The 21,774-nt window shown below is 40.1% G+C and overlaps 1 protein-coding gene across 10 annotated transcripts in view; it reads right to left on the minus strand.

Moving 5' to 3' along the window:
• Positions 1-21,774, minus strand: part of LOC123762900 (single-stranded DNA-binding protein 3) — an 871,787-nt gene that overhangs the window by 13,494 nt on the left and 836,519 nt on the right. For 2 of the 10 annotated variants that reach the window (XM_069302199.1, XM_069302204.1), the window contains one exon: positions 16,287-21,599. The exons of the other annotated variants lie outside the window; for them this stretch is intronic. In XM_069302199.1, the coding sequence (XP_069158300.1) occupies positions 21,504-21,599 (96 nt within the window). In that variant the 3' untranslated portion in view covers positions 16,287-21,503. Of the gene's footprint in view, positions 1-16,286; positions 21,600-21,774 lie in introns of those variants that run through there. 10 annotated transcript variants of the gene reach the window in all.

Genomic DNA, 21,774 nt, shown 5'->3' on the forward strand with positions numbered 1-21,774 from the left:
AGGTCAGCATTTGTGAGATGGCTGAAGTAGCAGATCGGCAACCCAACTGCAATATGGGTCTGCACTGAATTTCTGGCAAGCAGACAATAACTTTATTGTCCTTGGGAAATGACAGTGGTTCTGATGTTTGAAACTTCTCAAGAGGAAGGCAGATTTCACTTATCTTTAATATTACAGTCAGACAAAACGGATGCTTCCTGAATTGAGGTCTTATTGCTCCCATTCATTCTCAAGACATAGCAAATTACAACTACATGTCCATTCCACTTTTTATACAGTAACTCATTAGTGTATTTAAGAGTACCCTATCACCTAACTGATTTGTTTAAGTTGTTTGCTTCTCAAGAGCTCTTTACCTTCCACCATCAGGTGGAGTTCATCAGTTTGGGTTGTTTAAGCTCAATGGTTGCCTTCTCTTGTGATTGCAGCTGCCAAGGTTTTTCATAAGATGTTTGCACTAATCTTGTGGGTTATAGTAGCAAACATCTTTGCTGTGTGCCTTTCGTGTGTTTATAAAACTTTCAAACAGTTTCAGAGTATGTGTTAAGTATTTCCCTCTTGCTTAATAAATCTTATTCTTGAGTCATCCGTTTCCTGGTGATGAGGTTCCATTGATATATTAAGTATTCTAGCTGGGGTTTCTGGTCTTTCCATGGGGTGGTAGCTCTAGGGTTAGTTTTGCAGCTTCCTGTTTGTCCAATTGAGAGCTTCTTGTAATCATGCCCCACCCTCGCATGTGCCACTTTGCCTCACCTCTACCTGCAGCAGAGTCACTGTCCAATTTGGGCAAGTTACACAACAATCACTCTCAAACCTTCCATTGTAAGCCCCATTAACAGTGCAGTGGGAGGATATTTACATGCATTTTGGAAAGTTTGGGTCTGATTTTCCTTTTGTGTAGTATTAAAGGGGCCTGTTTAGATTTGGTCCATTTGCCTTCAGAGTTTCAGTCTTCCTCTGGCAGTCATCCTCCCTGCCCTTCCATATTCATATCCAGAAAATATAGGACAAAGAAGTGATTTGTGAGACTTTCTGTGCAGCCCCAGCCCTTCCTGGTGGTGAATTACTCCAATAAGGAGAGAATGGACCTCAATATCCATATATCTTGCATAACTTTTCATATGACCACATCACTCATTGTTTGTCAGGTTTAGGCATCTAATCACTGACCCTTACTTCATAGACCTCCTAGATGTTTATTGGTACCTTTCAATTAATCAGGAGTTCAGTTACTCCTGGGATTTTGAATAAAGAGCAAGCACTTTCACTTTACTGTCTGGCTTCCTGGTCTTCACCTAGAGGTGCTTCTCAATCTTTGAGGTCTTGACCTACCTCAATAATTTACCTGTTTACCTATGGTCAATTTCAAGTTTTTTCTACTCTCAAAGCTGAGCTCTTCTGGTGTTTACTTGGTCAATGAGATTATTGTTTTTCAGCACCTGCTGACCCCAGACTATCACAGCCCAGTTAATTTGGATACTCAATGCATGGCTGTGTCTGCTCACTAGGGATATATTGTCGATGCTGGGAAAGTTTGTATTTCTGATGAAACCTTAACTCCATCCTTTGCAACACCTTGCATAATTGGGTCTGACTTCAGACATCAGGGTGACCGCCATCTCCATGCTAGAGGACATGATAAATCGTAGTGCAAAAGTGACACCTACCTTGTCAGGAGCTCGAGAAACTACTAGGCAGGATATATTTTGTGAGGTGTAACAATCTTATCTACAGCTGGCTGCAAAACCTCAAGAGGTTCCTCCTTTCGCTAGTTCATTTCTGGCTCAGAGACCACAGTATGCCCTTCCCTCTACTCTTGAAGGGTCTGCTCCTCCTCCTCCATCTCTAGAGCGTTTCACTGATGTGCCTTACTTAGCAGCCTTCTCCATGCAGGTCAAGGGTGGCCTGGTTTTATTGCACATCAATGTGAGGGAGTTAGTGACAGTGTTGTTGGCACAGAAGTGCTTCGCTCTCATAAGAGGCTTGGCAATCTGGCTTCACTCTGACATGTCAGTAGATTATTGCCTCAACAGGACAGACTCATCCAGATTCCTATTGCCATGGTAGTGGACATTAGCCATAGCCTCCGGTCTGACTTCTCAGCATATAGTCCTCTTTGTGATTCACATTCACAGGACGTCAAATGTGATGATGGATGATTTCTCCTGGCTTTGCTCTACTTTAATGGTAGGGTTAGACAAGGTTCCTTCCTGTAATTATGCAATATGTTTGACATTCCTCAATGAACTGTTTCACTTCAATTGGAACCACAAACTGTCTATGGTAGTTGTTCTAATGCATCCTGATTAGATCAGATGAAAAATTATTATTCATTTCTCCAATCAAGATGTCGATGCTGGTATCAGTTGCAGAAGTTGGAGACCTCTGTGGGCTATGCCATTTTTTTTGGCCCCCCCCCATATGGCTGATTTAGCCTCATGTCCTTGTTCTTGCCCAGAAGTTCCGAACTATTCCTTTTTCTGTTCTTCTCCATGCACTATTCAGTTCAAATAACAGTGGTCTTTACCTTAGAAAGTAACCAAATGATTCTGATCAAAACAGTACATTTCACTTGGACTCAAAATATGGTAGTAGTATTTACTATTACCATATTATATAGGTAGTAGTATTTACTTAAAACTTATGTCCACAATTTAAATCTATATTGTACTGTAATATTATTTCCTCCTTATTTAATCAGGAGATACATAGCTCTAAAACAATACATTTCATTGTAGGATGCCAATACATGTATATAATGGATCTAAAGCAACTGAATTAAGGAACTGTTAAGATATTCAAATAATCATCCTCCACATTACAATGAAAAATATAAGTCGTAAACAGACAAAGGTATACAAAACCCTAAATGAATACAGCATATTACATTGATGCCAAATCAAATATGGACATAATTAAAAAAATATATATAATATGAGTGCAGCAGCATTATAATACTCATTGAAAGTGAACAACCACATTTTCTTTTTTAAGATACAACTACAGTAATCTCTCACTCGAATGAAATGATTCATTTCAGACCCCTTCTGCTGCAAAAGAACTTCCATTTCATCTGGACATTGCTGTTTCCACTATTGTATAATGAAAATTATGTGTTAATTAATACAAACAATAGAGTATTCTTTTGTACATCTTATACCAGAGCCACTTGGAATAAGTACTATAAATTCTTAATAAACAATTAGACTTTTGAGCTCTAATGAAAAACACTTTTCTAAACAGTGCACTCAGTTGCTCCCTAAAGAAAAGATAACTGCTTTTGTGGTTAATATCTGACACAGTCAGATCAGGTTGACGTTTTGCACTGGTGCAGAAGGAAATACTGGGACTAGGATGACACTGTACAGTACTAAATCCAATCCAGTATGTAGACAGAAAGGCTCATTACATAAATTTAAAAGACCTTCCATACATAACGTGGCATGAAATTGACTGCCAAGCCACAGTCGACAACATCCTCACCACACCCTATTTCACAACCCATCCTCCTGTTTAGATAGTAGTTTTTGTAACTATGTGTACCATAGTACAAAGATTGATGTACTAAGCAATTTGATAGTGGAATTTGGTACTATTCATTTTATAGTCAGAAAAAAATGAAGCTAAATAATAAACTTAAATATTCCTAGGCCGGGTATAACCCAGAGGCCTGGGCGATGACCGGGCTGCAGGAACACTAAGCCACGAAACCAACACAAGATCAACTTCACATGCATACTATATTTGACCTCAGATATCGTGTATTAGACCTAGAAAAGTTAGGTTACGTTAGTTTAGTTTATCTTTGCAACATAAATAGAAAATATTTTCCGGTTTGTCAAAATTTAATAGTATCGATTTCTACTTTGTAATTGAGCTGTACATTGGTATATGCACTATGGTCCTCATCGTTACTATAAGTACTACCAAATCAGGAGGATGGATTGTATTTCAAGGAGTCAAACCAAGATTGAGAGTACAGATGAGCAGACTACAGGTGGGAAGGGGCTTACATGATATTTGATGAGAGAATGTATTGAAATGAAAGACAGGAAGACAAAGGAATTTGTAGTTTGGAAATGTGTAGAAATCATAGATCAGTCCAACCTACTCAGGATATTAACAAGAAGAGCAAGCCAAACTCCTAGTTCAATAAGCAGTGCAAGGAACAGTGTTAAATAGGGAGGCACTACATGGAGCCAAAATTAGTGTACCAGAGTCAGGAAGGCAGCAGATCAGCACAGCAAGTCACAAAGGGATAAAATTACAGTAAGAGATTAGGTGATCTAAAGAGATTATGCGATCAGGTTTAGGAGACAGGGAAGAATCCTCGTAGAAAGTGACAATGCGGTGAACGAGCAACCAGACTGGAGACCAAGGACTGGAGACAATACACTGGCAGAAGCATCATTGAACAGAACTGTAGGCACTGCCAGAAAAGATATTACCATGGATACTGAAGAAGGCTGCAGGGATAGTGTAGTTCATTAACTGAGCTTTCATTATAACATTCAAGATTAGCTAACTCCAGTAAATCTGAATAAAGGCAAAATGTAGTCCTAATATTCAAGTGGACTAACAGGAAGGGCAACCCGTTCTTGCACTTTTGTATAGTCAATATTGACTTATTAAATACATGCATATGTGACATACTAATTTATTGTGACTATTTTTGTTTACCTTGAAAAGCTTCATAGAAAACACCGACCTTACCTAACCTTCTTAGTATGTTAAAATAAGCATCTTATTGCTTCGTAACTACACTTATTACTTAACCTATTATTGGTATAGGTTAAGTAATAATTGTAATTACGAAGCAATAAGATGCTTATCTTAACATAATAAGAAGGTTAGGTACGGTCGGTGTTTTCTATGAAGCTTTTCAGATAAAACGTAAATATTCACAATAAATTAGTATGTCACATATGCACTTATTTATTAAGTCAATATTGACTGTAAGAAAGTGCGAGAACGGGTTGGGAAGGGCTATGCCCTAACATGTATCACAAGCAAAATCCTGGAAAAAATCAAGAAGAGAATAGTGATCCACCTGGAGAAAACTTAATAACAAGGGTAAAGGGTAGGGGAAGTGAGGAGAAAAAATCAGAAGTAAAAGTTATCTGTGACAGGATAACCATAACACCCCAGAAGAAAGGTTAGGTAGACTCCATCTTTTTAAACTTTTAACAGTGTTTCATGCAAAAATATGTTGTATTAGAATGAAAGACAAGCTGGAATAACTAGAAACAACTTAGCAAGGCAGTACTGTACTTGATTGTCAGGAAACTAAGGGCAAGGTTACACATTCCAAGAACAACCTGACACATTCAGAGGATGTCAGTTTAGAGTGGAATAAAAAAGCAAAGACCCACAGTGCTTAGTCCTAGGAACACTGCAATTCCTAATCAATGTACCTGGATGGGGTTATTGGAGTTCCTCTACTCCCAGAGCCCAGCCCAGGGCCAGGCTTGACTTGTAAGTCAATCCATCCAATTATTTTTCTAGCTGACGCTATATTTACTTGGTTTTGCTCCCTAAAGTTTTGGTCATCAGACATCACTACTCCTGATTCGTATGGCTGTGATTCCTATGGCAGGCTGTGAGCCAGCTGCATCCAACAACATGGCTGACAGGCGCCCAACTGGGAGGCCTTATTGGAGACCGGGCCGCAGGGTCTTTGATTCCCGGAATCTCCACAAGGTAGCCACAAGATAGGTAGCCTTTCCAGATCCTTTACAATATTTTACGTGTATGAGTAAACCTAACACGAGTCTTGTAACTTGCGTTTCCTTCAATTTTTAATTTTTACCACAGCTAAATACATGGATTTTATCAGCATTAAATATCCATGTTATTTTCCGGTGTCCAGTCAGAGACTTTATTGATATTAGCTTGCAATTTTTCATTAATAAACTTCGATTCTCAAGTTCCAAGCTCATAAACTGTTTAATAAATATGAACAAAGTTGTCTTGATTGTTGACAGATGTACAGGTTTTGTAAGAGAATGCATAAGTGCTTGATGAAGTCAAGCACTAGGAATACCCAAAGTAAATACAATGTTACTTTTGATGTTACAATGATACAACACTTGTTACTGTGGTTAGTCTGGCAGGTGGGACTTGCAGAGGGCTTTGGGTGAAATTGGCAGGGGGGTTCTGGGTGGGACTGGCAGGGGGGTCTGGGTGGGACTGGCAGGGAGTTTGGGTGGCACTGGCAGGGGGGTCTGGGTGGGACTGGCAGGGGGGGGTCTGGATGGGACTGGCAGGGGGATCTGGGTGGGACAGGCAGGGGGATCTGGGTGGGACAGGCAGGGGGATCTGGGTGGGACTGGCAGGGGGGTCTGGATGGGACTGGCAGGGGGGTCTGGATAGGACTGGCAGGGGGGTCTGGATGGGACTGGCAGGGGGGGGGTCTGGATGGGACTGGCAGGGGGGGGAGGTCTGGGTGGGACAGGCAGGGGGGTCTGGGTGGGACAGGCAGGGAAAGTCTAGGTGAGACTGGCAGGTGGTCTGGGTAGGACTGGCAGGGGGGTGTCTGGGTGGGACTAGCAGGGGGTCTAGGTGGGACTGGCAGGGGGGTCTAAGGGGGACTGGCAGGGGGTGTCTGGGTGGGACTGGCAGGGGGTCTGGGTGGGACTGGCAAGGGGGTCTGGGTGGGACTGGCAAGGGGGTCTGGGTGGGACTGGCAAGGGGGGTCTGGGTGGGACTGGCAGGGGGGTTATCTTGAGGTTATTCTGAGATGATTTTAGGGCTAAGCGTCCCCGTGGTCCGGTCCTTGACCAGGCCTCCTTTTTGTTACACACCCTCAGGAAGCAACCCGTAGCAGCTGTCTAACTTCCAGGTACCTATTTACTGCTAGGTAACAGGGGCATCAGGGTGAAAGAAACATTTTGCCCATTTGTCTCCACCTCCACCGGGGATCGAACCCGGAACCTCAGGACTACGAATCCGAAACGCTGTCCACCCAGCTGTCAGGCGCCCTAACGATCTGGGTGGGACTGGCAGGGAAGGGTCTGGTTGGGACTGGCAGGGGAGATCTGCGTGGGACTAGCAGAGGTACCTGCCAAGTCTCCTGTAGTCACATTCATTCCCTTTGGTTGTAAGACCTTCCACTAGCCCAAAAATATTATCTACTACTTTCTTTTCTTCTACGACTCTCTATGACCTAGATGTTATCTCCTTTTCTTTGCAACCGAACATTAATAGGGACTTCAATTGACTGTGTTTTGCACCAGTTTCAGGTTTGATGCCAATTCCTTTCTGACTTCCAGCCTAATGTTTGTTTTATCCTGGTTGCTGCAGTCAAACGATTTCCGTCACTCCTTCTTCTATTCTTTCCTTCTCCTTGGCCACTTGTGCATAGGTGAGTTGCATATCCTTCTTGCACTGTTCTATTTCCTCTGTAACTTCCTCCATCTGTACTTACTGACAAAAACTGTTTTCCCTGTTGGATTTCTTTACCTAACCTATTGTAGTCATTTATGTTTAGATTTTATTTGACTTCTTCAGAAGCTATTTTCAAGAGTTTATTTTAATTTTCCATGACTTTACAATTTGCTTCCAATTTATTTTTGTCCTGGCATAAGTCTTTCACTAATCCTTCAAGATCTAAGACTTTGCTACTTAAGTGGTCATTACTTTCTGTCAATTTACTAATGATTTCAACATGATAGTTCAGGATAATGTCTAATTTTACCAACTTGTGGTGTAGACTGCTTACATCAATACTTTCCTCATTGAATTCACCAAAATCTAGTTCTGTTTTGTTTTTCAATCTTCCTGGTGACCGTCTTGAATTTTGTCATCTGCACTGTTTTCATTCTGGCAACTTTTTCTCATTCAATTATTTCTCTTTCCCTGGCACATTCCTGTTATCTCACCTATTTTTCAAATACACTACACCTTTAAATTTCTTGGGACACCATTCACATTCATCAATCTGTTCTACAATACCTAGGAATTAGATATATCCTTGAGCTCCTCTGTACTCTGGTGCATGCACTGCTGCAAGTCAAATGAGAGAGTGTAATTACCTAAATGTAGTTACAGGATGAGAGCTACGCTCGTTGTGTTTCGTCTACCCAGCATTCTTTGTCATATAACACATTGAAACTACTGACGGTTTTGGTCTCCACCACCTTCTCACTTAACTTGTTCCAACCATCTACTACTCTGTTTGTGAAAGTGAATTTTCTTATATTTCTTCAGCATCTTTGTTTAATTAGTTTAAATCTATGACCTCTTGTTCTTGAAGTTCCAGGTCTCAGGAAATCTTCCCTGTTGATTTTATCAATTCCTGTTACTATTTTGTACATAGTGATCATATCACCTCTTTTTCTACTGTCTTCTAGTTTTGGCATATTTAATGCCTCTATCCTCTCCTCGTAGCTCTTGCCCTTCAGTTCAGGGAGCCACTTAGTAGCATGTCTTTGCACCTTTTCCAGTTTGTTGATGTGCTTCTTAAGATGTGGGCACCACACAACCGCTGCATATTCTAGCTTTGACCTTACAAAAGTCGTGAACAATTTCTTTAGTATTTTGCCAGCCATGTACAGTATTTAAAAACAATTCTGAAGTTAGAAAGCATGGCATAGGCTCCTCGCACAACGTTCTTTATGTGGTCCTCAGGAGATAGTTTTCAATCTAGAACCACTCCTAGATATCTTTCTTAATCAGAATTGTTTAAGGATTTCACATAATTTATAGGTTGTGTGGGGTCTATGTTCTCCAATTCCACATTCCATAACATGGCATTTATTCACATTAAATTACATTTGCCAAGTGGTGCTCCATACACTTATTTTGTACAGGTCTTCTTCAAGGGCATGACAATCATATAAGTTTCTTATCTGTCCTATTATCTTAGCATCATCAGCAAACATGTTCATATAATTCTGTATTCCAACTGGTAGATCATTTATGTATCCAATGAACATGACCGGTGCAAGAACTGAGCCCTGTGGTACTCCGCTAGTAACATTCCTCCAGTCAGATACTGTACATTGTCTCTGATTACCACTATCATCTGTCTGTCAGTTTGAAAGTTTTTCAGCCATATCAGAGGTCTCCCTGTCATCCCTCCAGCCTGTTCCTGTTTCCAGAACAGCCTCTTGTGTGGGATTCTATCAAAAGCCTTTTTTAGGTCCAGAGAGACACAGTCAACCCAACCATCTCTTTCCTGTAGAGTCTCTGTGGCTCTATAATAAAAACCAAATAGATTTGTTACACAGGATCTTCTGTTCAAAAACCATACTGTCTGTAAGTTATTATGTCACTTTAGGTGTTCTACCTATTTGGTTTTAACTATTTTTTCTAGTATTTTGACTATAACACTTTTGCGTTCCCGGGGACATAGTTGACGTCCACAAATAACTCTACGAATGTCCCCCAGGGACATATGTAGCGTCCAAAATTAAAATATTTGTTAAATTTCTATTTTTTATCCGATCATTATGGAACTCTACACTACACACAGAAATCACAATAGTGTGATGTATCAAATGAACAAATGTTAATTTCGAGGTTCGAATCCCCGTCGAATCGCCCTTGTGGATTTGTTCATTTGATACATCACGCTATTGTGATTTCTGTATGTAATGAAGTAAGGGCAAAGAGGTAGAACGGCGTATTGACATGGCTCGAGTGCATGGGGGAATTGTGTAAAATCCTGGTTTGTCTCTCTGAGAGGCTGCAGGATCCAAGTAAATTCTGTAGAATTTCTGGTTGCAGTTCTTTTACCATGTCATAGCTCAGTCGATTAAGGCAGCGTCTGGGATGCTCTCGGATGCAGGTTCGAATCCCCGTCACGGCCCTTGTGGATTTGTTCATTTAATACATCATGCTATTGTGATTTCTGTGTGTAATGAAGTAAGGGCAAAGAGGTAGAACGGCGTATTGACATGGCTCGAGTGCATGGGGGAATTGTGTAAAATCCTGGTTTGTGTCTCTGAGAGGCTGCAGGATCCAAGTAAATTCTGTAGAATTTCTGGTTGCAGTTCTTTTACCATGTCATAGCTCAGTCGATTAAAGCAGCGTCTGGGATGCTCTCGGATGCAGGTTCGAATCCTCGTCACGGCCCTTGTGGATTTGTTCATTATGGGACTTGTTTTAAACTTTGCACTAATGTCTTCCCATTTTCTGTTAAGGCCCATGTGGCATCAAGGCACTGCATGCCATCATAGGCTCTCATTGTTATTGTCTGAAACCTCGTGACTGCTGCAGTCTTCCCTTGGGTTAAACACATGCGCCCGTTCCAGCTATTTTTCCTCAGCTATATTTGTTACTGCCTTTATACACTCTACATTTACTTCAAGATGAATACTTATCAAGAACAGTGCCATTCCAGGACGAAAGCAGGGGTCAGAGCAAAGCTCTGGCTCTTTCGGCCTACCTCTCAACTGTCAATCAACGGATTCCCCCCCCCCCCCCCCAACACACACCCAGGAAGCAGCCCGTAGCAGTTGTCTAACTCCCAGGTACCTATTTACTGCTAGGTGAATAGGTGCATCAGGTGAAAAACACTCTGCCCATTTGTTTTCGCCATTGCCGGGATCTATCCCTGGTCCTTAGGATTACGAGACCCGAGCACTGTCCACTTAGCCATCAGGGCCCCCTACCTGTATTATGTTTGAAATGTAAAAAATGTAATGTTTGAAGTTAATATTTTTGGGAGTGTAGGATGGATAAATTCAATTTACATTATTTCTTATTGGAAAATTGGTTTCGAGTTATGGCCCGTCTCTGGGAACGGATTAAATTCGTAAATGGAGGTACCATTGTAGTGGTTGCCAAACGTACTGAATAATGAAACTCTCACCAACAAAATTCCAGGCTTTAGTTGATGAATTTTCTGATCTTGAAAGTAACGAAAGTGATAGTGATGTAGATAGTGAGGTGATCGAAACTGAAACAGCAGGTGAGGATTAATTTGAAAGTAAGGGGAGTGATGATTTTGATGTTGATACCGACACAGCTACACGTGCAGTGCCTGCAATTAGAACTCGTACCGCACATACCTGACGCACCAGTTCTGGTGAAGTCTTGTTTACTGACAACACTGCATCATTTGTAGACAGTTTTACTGGAACATCAGGTTTCACTGTACCAGTACCCAGCACTTCTCTGGGATTTTTACAGTTATTTATTATGCGAGATTTGCTGAAATTTATGGTATATGAAACAAACTCGTATGCATCATAAAGCATGTCCAATGCTTCTGACAACTCAAACAATAAGTGGGATGAAGTGAGCATAACAGAGCTTACCAGATATTTGAGACTGACAATGTTGCTGAAGTTGCCAACAAAGAAAATTTACTAACAAACAGGTAAATTGTGGCATGTACATTCTTTCAATACTTTTATGACCGCGAAATGCTATAATTGATTTCCAAAATATTATACATTCCTCAGAAAAATCTAGGTTTGGATGAAGGCACAATGTCATGGAGCTTTCAAGGTTTATAATCCAAATAAACCTGATAAGTATGGAGTAAAGCTGTACATGCTAGCTGAATCACATACTGGTTACATCTGTGATTTTAAAGTGTATGCAGGAATTGGGAAGACAACAATTCAAATGGTTATGGACTTAATTGAACCACAAAGGTAACCATTTATATATGGATAACTACTATAACTCGGTTCAACTTAGTGAGAAGCTGCTTGAACACGGTGTATACACCTGTGGTGCTCTCAGATTGCAGTGTGGTGCATCAAAAGATTTTCATCTACAAGCAAAGGGTAAACTGACAGAAGATAAAACTGTATTCTGACGGAAGGACAATACTTTTATAATTCTATGGAAAGATAGCGAGTTGTTTCACTCATCACAACTTGCCACAATGCAGATACACAAGAAGTGGAAAGAAGGAAACGAGTACGCAAACCTCACGAAACATGAACAAATCCTCTCGGACGTAGGTTTGAACCTTCGTCACGGCCCTTGTGGATTTGTTCATTTGATGCATTACGCTATTGTGATTTATGTGTGTAATCTCATGGAACATCTTCATTGCAACAGGTCACTGTGAACAAACCAAAGGCAATCTGTGCGTACAATAACCACATGAAAGATGTTGATCACTTCGACCAAATAGTCAAATATTATAATTTCACACGGAAATGTCACAAGTGGACAAAGAAAATCACGTTCTACTTTCAGCACATGGCTATCCGTAATGCTTTTGTGTAATACAACTACTACACAACTGATACAAAAAAACTCTCATTGCTCCATTTCCACGAAGTAATCATTTTGTCACTAGTGAATTTTGAGTCTAAGAATTGGCCTCTCCAAAATGAAAACATCATACATGCTGGTGATGTACATGACAGCAGATCTACTGGTGACAATGTTGCAACATTTGGACCATCAGGTGTGAGGCAGTCACTATTCCCATCTTCACCTCAAGATGAAAATTCATCATCTGACTCAGAAGACAAGAGTCAGATTACTCCTCCTGATGCTGCTGCTAGGAGACACCCTCGTATTGTGGATAAACCAGAACGTCTGAACAGGAACTTGAACCATTCCCTAATTTGCATCGAGAAAGGTCTGAAGTGTCATGTCTGCTACAAGTTGGGTAAAAAAAAAGGACACCAGGTATAGGTGTATGTCATGTGGTGTGGTACTGTGTGCTGTGCCATGCTCCGGCCTGTACCACTGCAAGAGGACATACACTCACTGGTAACGCTTGGCCGACTTTCGGCTTTGCTGCAGGTGGCGGGTGGGAGTGGGAAGGGGTTTGGAACTTATATGCATATATTGTTAGGGCACCTGACAGCTGAGTGGACAGCACTTCGGATTCGTAGTCCTGAGGTTCCAGGATCGATCCCCGGTGGAGAAAGAGACAAATAGGTAAAACGTTTCTTTCACCCTGATGCCCTTGTTACATAGCAGTAAATAGGTACCTGGGAGTTAGACAGCTGCTATGGGCTGCTTCCCAGGGGTGTGTAATAATAAGGAGGCCTGGTCGAGGACCGGGCCACGGGGACGCTTAGCCCCGAAATCATCTCAAGATGACCTCAAGATAACACCTGTAGGGAATTCCATTGCGATCAAATTGATACCAAAATAAACGACATAGCACGAGAATTGAAGTAAGAAACCTGAAAGAGTATACACATTTTAGTGCTCTAGCTCGCTCATGGGTAATGCTCGGCTGATTTTTGGATTTGTTGCGGGTGGCAAGCCAGGCCTTTGGACCTTATATGGATATACCCCTGTAGGAAGTTCTATTGCGAACAATTTGATATCAAAATGAACGATGTACAATGAAAATTGAGGTGAGAAAACTGAAAAAGTATACAAATTTTTGTGTAGCTGTGCGCTCACAGGAAATGCTCGGCCCTTCTTGGGGTCACCTGGGGCGAGCACACCGGGAATGCAAAATGTTAATGATATGAGTCTAAAATTTAAAGGGTCTTCTTGGCAACCATTTTTGTAGATTGGAACTATGTTTGTCTTTTTCTAAATATCTGTTTAGATTCCTGTGGATAAAGATGTCTGGAATGTCAGTTGGAGTGAGATGCTCAGCTCAGTTGCACATTTTCTCAGTACCTAAGGTGAAATTCAATCTGGACCAATAGCTTTATTTATTTATTCCTAGCCCTTTTAGTAAATTTTCCACGTCTTTTCCATTGTCACGAGATGCATCTATGTACTCTATATTGTTTTCTGGAACTGGCATTAGGTCTGGCTCTCTGAAATCCTAATTTTTCACAAACACTTTGGAACTGTTCATTTAGTGTGTCACACATTTCTTTTTCTTTCTCGGTGAACCTGTTCCTCATTCTCAATCTCTGGATTTTATCCTTTACATGAAGCTTGCTTTTAATGAATTTATAGAAAAGGCCTGGATCCATTTTACCTTTGGCTGTTATACCTTTCTCACAGTTCCTTTCTGCCTCTCTCCTCACTGTTGTGTAATTGTTTCTTGCTTGCTTATAGTGCTGGTATGTTTGTGGGTTAGGCCTCTTCCTATATTGAACCCATTTGCTTGTCTTTTCCTCTCCGGCCCTCTCACAATTTCTGTTAAACCAATCCTGTTTTCTGGTCCTACATCTCTGCTTTTGTATGAATGTGCCTTAATTGTTTACAGGTATTTCACAAAATTTGGCATACATCTCATTTACTTCCTTGTCTAGCAATAACTCTGTCCAATTAACAGTATCGCTCTCTTTGGACACATATCATGTCCATTTTTTTTCTCCTGAGTGCTAGCTTTGGACAGGACTCGCGTCCACTACAAAAATATTTATATAAAATTCATTTTGTATCCGATCGACCTTGGGATAGTTTCAAATCAAGCGCCTTTAGAATGCGCATAATTTGATACAAAAATGAAAGATGCAACATGAAATTTGATGTCCAAACACATATAATTATAAATAGGTTTTTGGTCAAAATTGTAAAATATTTGTTAAAAATTCTATTTATTGTGCTATTATGTTGGGACTAGTTTTAAAATGCGTGCCTTTACATTGCGAACAATTTGATGCCAAAATGAAAGATGTAACAAAAAAAAAAAAAATTTATGTCAGAACACTGAAAAGATATAATTAATTTGTGATGATGAGCTTCCAGAAATAAAATATTTTTTAAAATTCCAGTTATTGCTCTATTATTATGGGACTAGTTTTAAAATACACGCCTTTTTATTGCGAACAATTTGATACCAAAATGAAAGACGTAACACGAAAATTGATGTTATCAAACTGAACGAGTATACACATTAGGTTGCAGTATACAAATTGGCGCTCATTTACGGGTAACTTTAGGCTTTCCTGCGGGGAGGCACGCCAGGCTTTTGTACATTATATTCCAATACACCTGTAGGGAATTTAATTGTGAACACAATGATACCAAAACGAACGACGTAGCACGAGAATTAAGGTGAGAAAACTGAAACGAGTATACACATTTAGGTGTCGCCGCACACTCACCCGCACCATTGGCCCCATGATGTCAAAGTCTGCGGCACTCTCGTGGCGCGCGCGATAGTATTAAACTCATTAAAAAAAATTCTAAGTTCCCCATAGAAGGCCACTACTCCAATGTACATTAAGGCCACTACACCAATGTACATTGAGATATTTTAATCCAATTCAAATTGTAGAATAAAAATATATTAAGTCCAAATTTAAAATAACTGTTCTATTCTGTTGAGAATTTGTGATGCTTCTTCAAGTATATGATCCTATCAGGACTAAGTCAGTGGCATAGATGATATTTGTGTTGTGGCAGCTTGACCATGGCAAGCTTTTCCACTGAGATGTTAAATAGTGCTGGAATGAGTATTTCCCCTTGCACTGTGCCATTTTCTAAGATTTTTTTATGTGAATAGATATCCTGAAGCATATCTGGAAAGGGTTCTGGGAGTTCTTCTACTCCACGAGCCTAGCCTTGTGGTGATAACAGGAAATAGTCTTTTGTCCTTAGAATCATGCTCAGATTTTTCTGTCTGAGGTACTATAACCATGGCCCAAGCAATGGGTCTGCCAATTTTTTTGGATTTTTTCAAAATAATATTAATAATAATAATTCAATGTTTCAGGGGACAGTAAGCCAGAGTGGTATTCGTACACATTGGGCTTTTACTCCAACCCCCAAGGTTGAATTATTGACCCTGCCCAGGATGCAACCCCACAACAAGCTGACTAACTCCTGAGTACCTACTTACTGCTAGGTGAACAGCTGCATTAGGTAAAAGGAGATGTGCCCAACCATTTCTGTCCCGCCCAGGATTAGAACCCGAAATTCTTGATTGTGCGTCGAGAACGAACCCGAGTGTACTACTGGGACCCTCTTACTTGGACTACCAGGAAAATCTAAGACAACAAGAAGCTTTGCGTATTATTGTTGAAAGATATTAGTAATGCAGTAAGCCGTCACTACCTCATCAAGATCATTCTTTCTGCTTTCAGAGGGTATCTGCCTACCTGATATTCCACAGCCAAGACACTGTGGAATAACATCTATATAGCCGAGTTGAAATATACAACTATGGCTACAGCTGTGTTGTGGACAAAATGCAACAAGAGTATAGTGGACCCAAATTATATAAATTGTCAATGTTTTGAAGTTGCACACACTAAATGTGTTAATCTTCAAGCTGCTTTAAGAAAACAAGGAATGGCTAAAAACTTACTATACTGGATTTGTAGTAAGGATGATTGTATTTTCCTGAAGATAGCAAAAAAGAAAAAAAAAAGAAATTATATATATATATTGACCAGACCACACACTAGAAGAAAATGTCCCTTCACCTTCTAGTGTGTGGTCTGGTCAACATACTTCAGCCACGTTATTGTGACTCATTGCCTGAAATGAGAGGTAAAAGACACCAAGATGTATGGAGAGAGAGAGAGAGATGGACTACAAAACAAAAACACTAAAGTCAGAGGGTAGTAATGAACAAAGTAAGTAATTATCAAAAGAAGGCACCAAGCCGGGAAGGGTAATGAACAAAGCACAAGCACAGATCCAGACGAACAAATTTGACAGAAAAGGAAGTGACTGAGCAACAGCAGGAAGCTGTAAGATGTCCACCTAAATCTACCAGCAAAGAGCCAACACAGAGTGTTGTACAGAGAAACTAAAATAATCAAACAAAGCATGAACTTGGACTCTACTAATATTATGCATAGGGTATATGTAAATAAGGGCTATCAAGACAAACTAATGAAGTATGCAAATATAATTACCAAGAAATTGTATAAATATCCTAAATACAGGTTCACGTTGCTCTGATAGTTGCAAATTTTTCCACCCAAAATTGTGTAAAAATTCACAAAACAATTGGGAATGCTGTAACAGAGACTGCCCAACATTTCATATCAAAGGAAACAAGTTAATAAAATTAAAAGAATGCCATTATGAATAGAGCAACACCCATATATACATACCAGGGAGATTTTTTAGCAAGAGAAGAAAAAGAATGGTGGGAATGTCAAAACTCTATCACAAACTCAGTCAAAAGCTAGACAGGCCACAGACACAGTGGCACCTCTACCAGAAGGACAGATATTGACACCAAGTAAAATACTCAGCACTTCCACAAATACAATAACATCTTGGGTATTTGCCAACATACAAGGTATCAAAACAACTCAAAACAAAGTCCACTTTATAACTGGTCTCCTAAATGAAGCAAGAGCAATGTTGCAGCTTTAACTGAAACTCACACAAAGGACTATTACGACAGAGATATAGATATCAAAATTCGAGGACACACACATCTGTGTGTGCGGGACCAAAGAGCCAAAGCTCAACCCCCGCAAGCACAATTAGGTGAGTACATCTGCCCAGAGCAGATTTTACTAGGGGTAATGGGGTCATCACCATATGATGATTTAAATAATTATTCTCTGGGTTTTATATGTATGATGCAAATATGGATATAAAAGAGCTCTCTGTAAATGTAACTAAAGAAAAGCAAGTGATCAGTGAAACATTGGAGGAAAAAACAGGAAGTGTCAACAAGTGCCAAACGCAGCCTTGCAGAGCGCCTCCACTCAGTGAAACTATAAATATTACCCTATTTTTGTGATTTTTCTTATATTCTGCATTCAAGTTAATAATTCTATAATGAAAAATCATTTGTTGGATTTTTTTTGTGCATAGCGCGAGTATGACCATTTCTCTATAGCTGCTGTCTAAGGGTTAAAGAGCAATATATGAAAATAGAATACTGCTTGGAAAATCTCACAAACCCTGGCCTAAACATCATCTTGTTTGGTGATTTCAACTCGGGCACCTAAAATGTTAAAATGTGGCAAATACAGTTATACCAGAGAGAATCCTAGGAAGCCACATCAGTGAAGTCACACACAGTGACCTCTTGCAGATGTATGCCTTAAACCCGCAAAAAGTTGCACCAACTAGGAAAAAACACCCTAGACCTTATTTCTACAAAAACTGATGATCTGGTAAGGAACATAATAGTTACAAATACATGTTGCTCAGATCACAACCTAATCAAAGTTCAGATAAACATGGGTAACAGATCTGTACAGCCAGTCTCAAAGCCAAGATGGGGAATTAAACACATTTAATTTTAAAAATAAACTGATTAACCAATGTGCAGAGTGCCTTAAGGCACCCAATCAGGGGTGTGCAGAATGCCATATGGCACTTTTAAGTACAGTATAGAGAAAGATTCAAAATTCCCACAACTACACAAGACTCATATCCTGTGCCTCGGGATTCCAGTAAACATATGCCATCTTGAAAAAAAATTGTCAGCATCAATACAGTACTGGCGGTAAAAGCCTCAATACCGAGAGAGCGACCAAGGCTGGCACATGCAGGAGCAGCTCACAGCACTGCTGTGCAGCTAGGGCCACAGAACTACTTAGTAATAATGAATACCTGTTTGATGGGGTTCTGGGAGTTCTTCTACTCCCCCATGCTTGGTTCGAGGCCAAGCTTGACTTATGAGAGTTTGGTTCACCAGGATATTGCTTGGAGCAGCCCGCAGGCCCACGTATCTACCATAGCCCGGTTGGTCCGGCACTCCTTGGAGAAAATAATCTAGTTTTCTCTTGAAGATGTCCACAGTTGTTCCGGCAATATTTCTTATATTCGCTGGGGATATAAGAAACCGTGGATGTTGAACAACCGTGGACCTCTGATGTTTATACAGTGTTCTCTGATTGTGCCTATGGCACCCCTGCTCTTCACTGGTTCTATTCTGCATTTTCTTCCATATTGTTCACTCCAGTATGTTGTTATTTTACTGTGTAGATTTTGGAGCTGGTTCTCCAGTATCTTCCACATGTATTTGATTTCTCCTTTCTAGTGAGTAGATTTGCAGAGCTTTGAGACGATCCCAATAATTTAGGTGCTTAATTGCGTTTATGTATGCCATATATGTTCTCTGTATTCCCTCTATTTCAGCAATCTCTTCTGCTCTGAAGGGGAAAGTGATTACTGAGCAGTACTCAAGATGGGACAGTACAAGTGATTTGTATAGTACAACCATTGTGATGGGAGCCCTAGATTTGAAAGTTCTCGTAAACCATCTAATCATTTTTCTGGCTGAGGCAATATTTGCTTGGTTATGCTCCCTAAATTTTAGGTCATCAGACATTGTTATTCCCAAATCCTTTACATACTGCTTTTCTACTATGAGTATATTTGATTGTGTTTTGTGCCCTGTATATTGTTTAAGGTCCTCATTTTTACCATACCTGAGTACCTGGAATTTATCACTGTTAAACATCATGTTATTTTCTGTTGCCCAGTTGAAATCTTTATTAATATCTGCTTGAAGTTTTTCAATGTCTTCAGCAGAGGTAATTTTCATCCTGATTTTTGTGTCATCTGCAAAGGATGATACGAAGCTGTGACTAGTATTTTTGTCTATATCTGATATGAGAATAAGGAAAAACAGTGGTGCAAGGACTGTACTCTGAGATACAGAGCTTTTAACTGCGCTTGGACTCGATTTTATATGGTTGACTGTTATTCTGTGTTCTATAGAATAATATAGGTAACTAATAATTTTGCATTGATTGTGTCATAGATGATCCTGACTGTGATGAAGACTATGTACAACTTTCAGATACCAGTGAACACAATATTAGTTATGATATTAACAGCATGAGATAGACAAACAGCACCCAACCATTGTTTTCTGCATCTACGCATCATGAAATGGCCTCATGTTCCTTCACAATACAACCTTGTGGAAATGGATTCATATTCGGATTTTTGTGATAAGAATGTAGTAATAACAGCAGTTTTGTAGCTGGTCATAGGGAAATATGTTGAATATTGGAGGCACTGTCATGCATTATGACTGCTGTAGTTTTCTGCTCTTACCATATGGCTCCATGCTGTGTTTTGATTTCATCACCATACCCATCAAAACTGCTTATTAGTTTGTTATGGTGCATATAAATGTTGATAGAAATATATAACGTGCATATGAAGACTAAACCACACACCAGAAGATGAGGTGACGACGACGTTTCGGTCCATTCTGGCCCATTATCAAGTCGATTATGATGGGTGCGAGAGAGGCACAGGCATTAAGTAAGGCAAGAGAGAGGTGAAGAGAGGTGAAGTGGAGGGAATTCCTAGAGGAACATAAGAGCAATGCGAAAGATATGGATGGGATGGGTGTAATAAAGGGGTGTAGGCAGGGAATAATAATGGATATAAGAATGGGAACATAAGAATAAGAGAAGAAAGAAAAAGGATGGGTAAGCTTATGTTCAGTCACATGTGTTAGAAAGGTTAGAGCATTTGAGTATGTACTGTGAAAGGGAAGAGTTAACAGCAACAAAGCCAGGACTAAGGTTCATGTTGGGTAGGTGGTGTATCTGAGCCGATTCAACAAGATCGCATCTGTGAAGAGTAGCGGCAGGAGAGATGCTTCTTTCTTGCCTAGGTAGGAAATGAGGACTAGAACTGTGTGCAAGATTTTACTATGGCATGCAAATCCTGTAGATTTTATTGAGAATTGAAAAAGTTGTTAAAAATGGCATAGACTTTATTGAGTTTGGGGGGGGGGGAGAAGTGGGTAAATAGTTGTAAACTTGAATAAGGAGTGCAAATCTCGTAGGCTTAAATGAGAAGATATGTGCTAAACCCATAAAGTTAAAACAAGTTGTGTTTTTTTAAGTGGGTAGTCTATTCAGATATAGTAAGCAATTCCTGTAGTGAGCAAACCCCATAGAGTTTATTCAAAGTAGTGAGAATATCCCACAGAGTTTATTCAGATGTAGTGAGCAAATACACAGAGTTTACTATTCCCCGATTTCTGTCATCTACCACTACTCTGTTAATCCTTCACTACCGCTAACTATCTACTACGGCCTCAACATTAAATGAGCTTGGATCTAGAGCAGATGCATAGAATTCCTCACACAACAATAACAAGCAAAGATGGTCTGGCCTTCACGCCAAGAATACAAGATAAAACGTTGCACACCCAAAACTACATTCCCAAGTTCCGTGGCTTGTGCCCCATTCTCTGGTATGTGGCACAAGCCACATACCAGAGAATATAAAACAGTACTGTTATGCCTGCTCCTACAGTCTCCAGCAGAGACCTGTCAGGATGAAATGTAAGGAGGTTGGGTTTGAGGGTTTTGTGTTGGTGTAACCATGTGGTAGGGTTAGGACTATAGACCTAGTGATTCATTCAGTAGTTGGGAACAGCTTGGCAGTTTTATTGATGCCAAATTTAGCATGGAAAGATTTCCGAGTTACATAATACACTTTTCTGTCTACATTCTGGATTGGATTGAGTATTCTCCAGTGTCTTGAGAGCATCAGTATGACCCAATAGGGATAGTTTGAAAATATCCATACAGTGCTCATATGGAATGTCAACCTAACCTAACAGCAATCAGATCCTAACTAGAGGTCAGAAGAATTTTCCCTTAGTGAGCAACAAAGTGGAATAGTTCAGAAACAGTATTTTACTTAATTTTTTTCGGCATCGCATTCTGGTCCAGTGAATATGTAGACTCGCTCCACCGAGTCTTCTGTTATTTTCCATTGCAACCAATTGCAACAATCTTACGACAGGAACGGAATCCTTCCATTGCATCTGGTGGACCGGGTTCCGTTCGAGTGAGACTCCACTGTAAAAAAATCAGTTTGATTAAGTACCGTACTGACTTAAACAGTTCCTGCAGTGCCATGAAGTTCATATTAAAAAGGCAGGTTCTGAATTTTAATAAAATTCTGAATTTATTGTGTCCTGCATTTATGAAATATACAGTATTACTGCCAATTTTAATGCTTGAATTATTACTT

Source organism: Procambarus clarkii, chromosome 47 (genome assembly GCF_040958095.1).
Source record: "Procambarus clarkii isolate CNS0578487 chromosome 47, FALCON_Pclarkii_2.0, whole genome shotgun sequence".
NCBI lineage: Eukaryota > Metazoa > Arthropoda > Malacostraca > Decapoda > Cambaridae > Procambarus > Procambarus clarkii.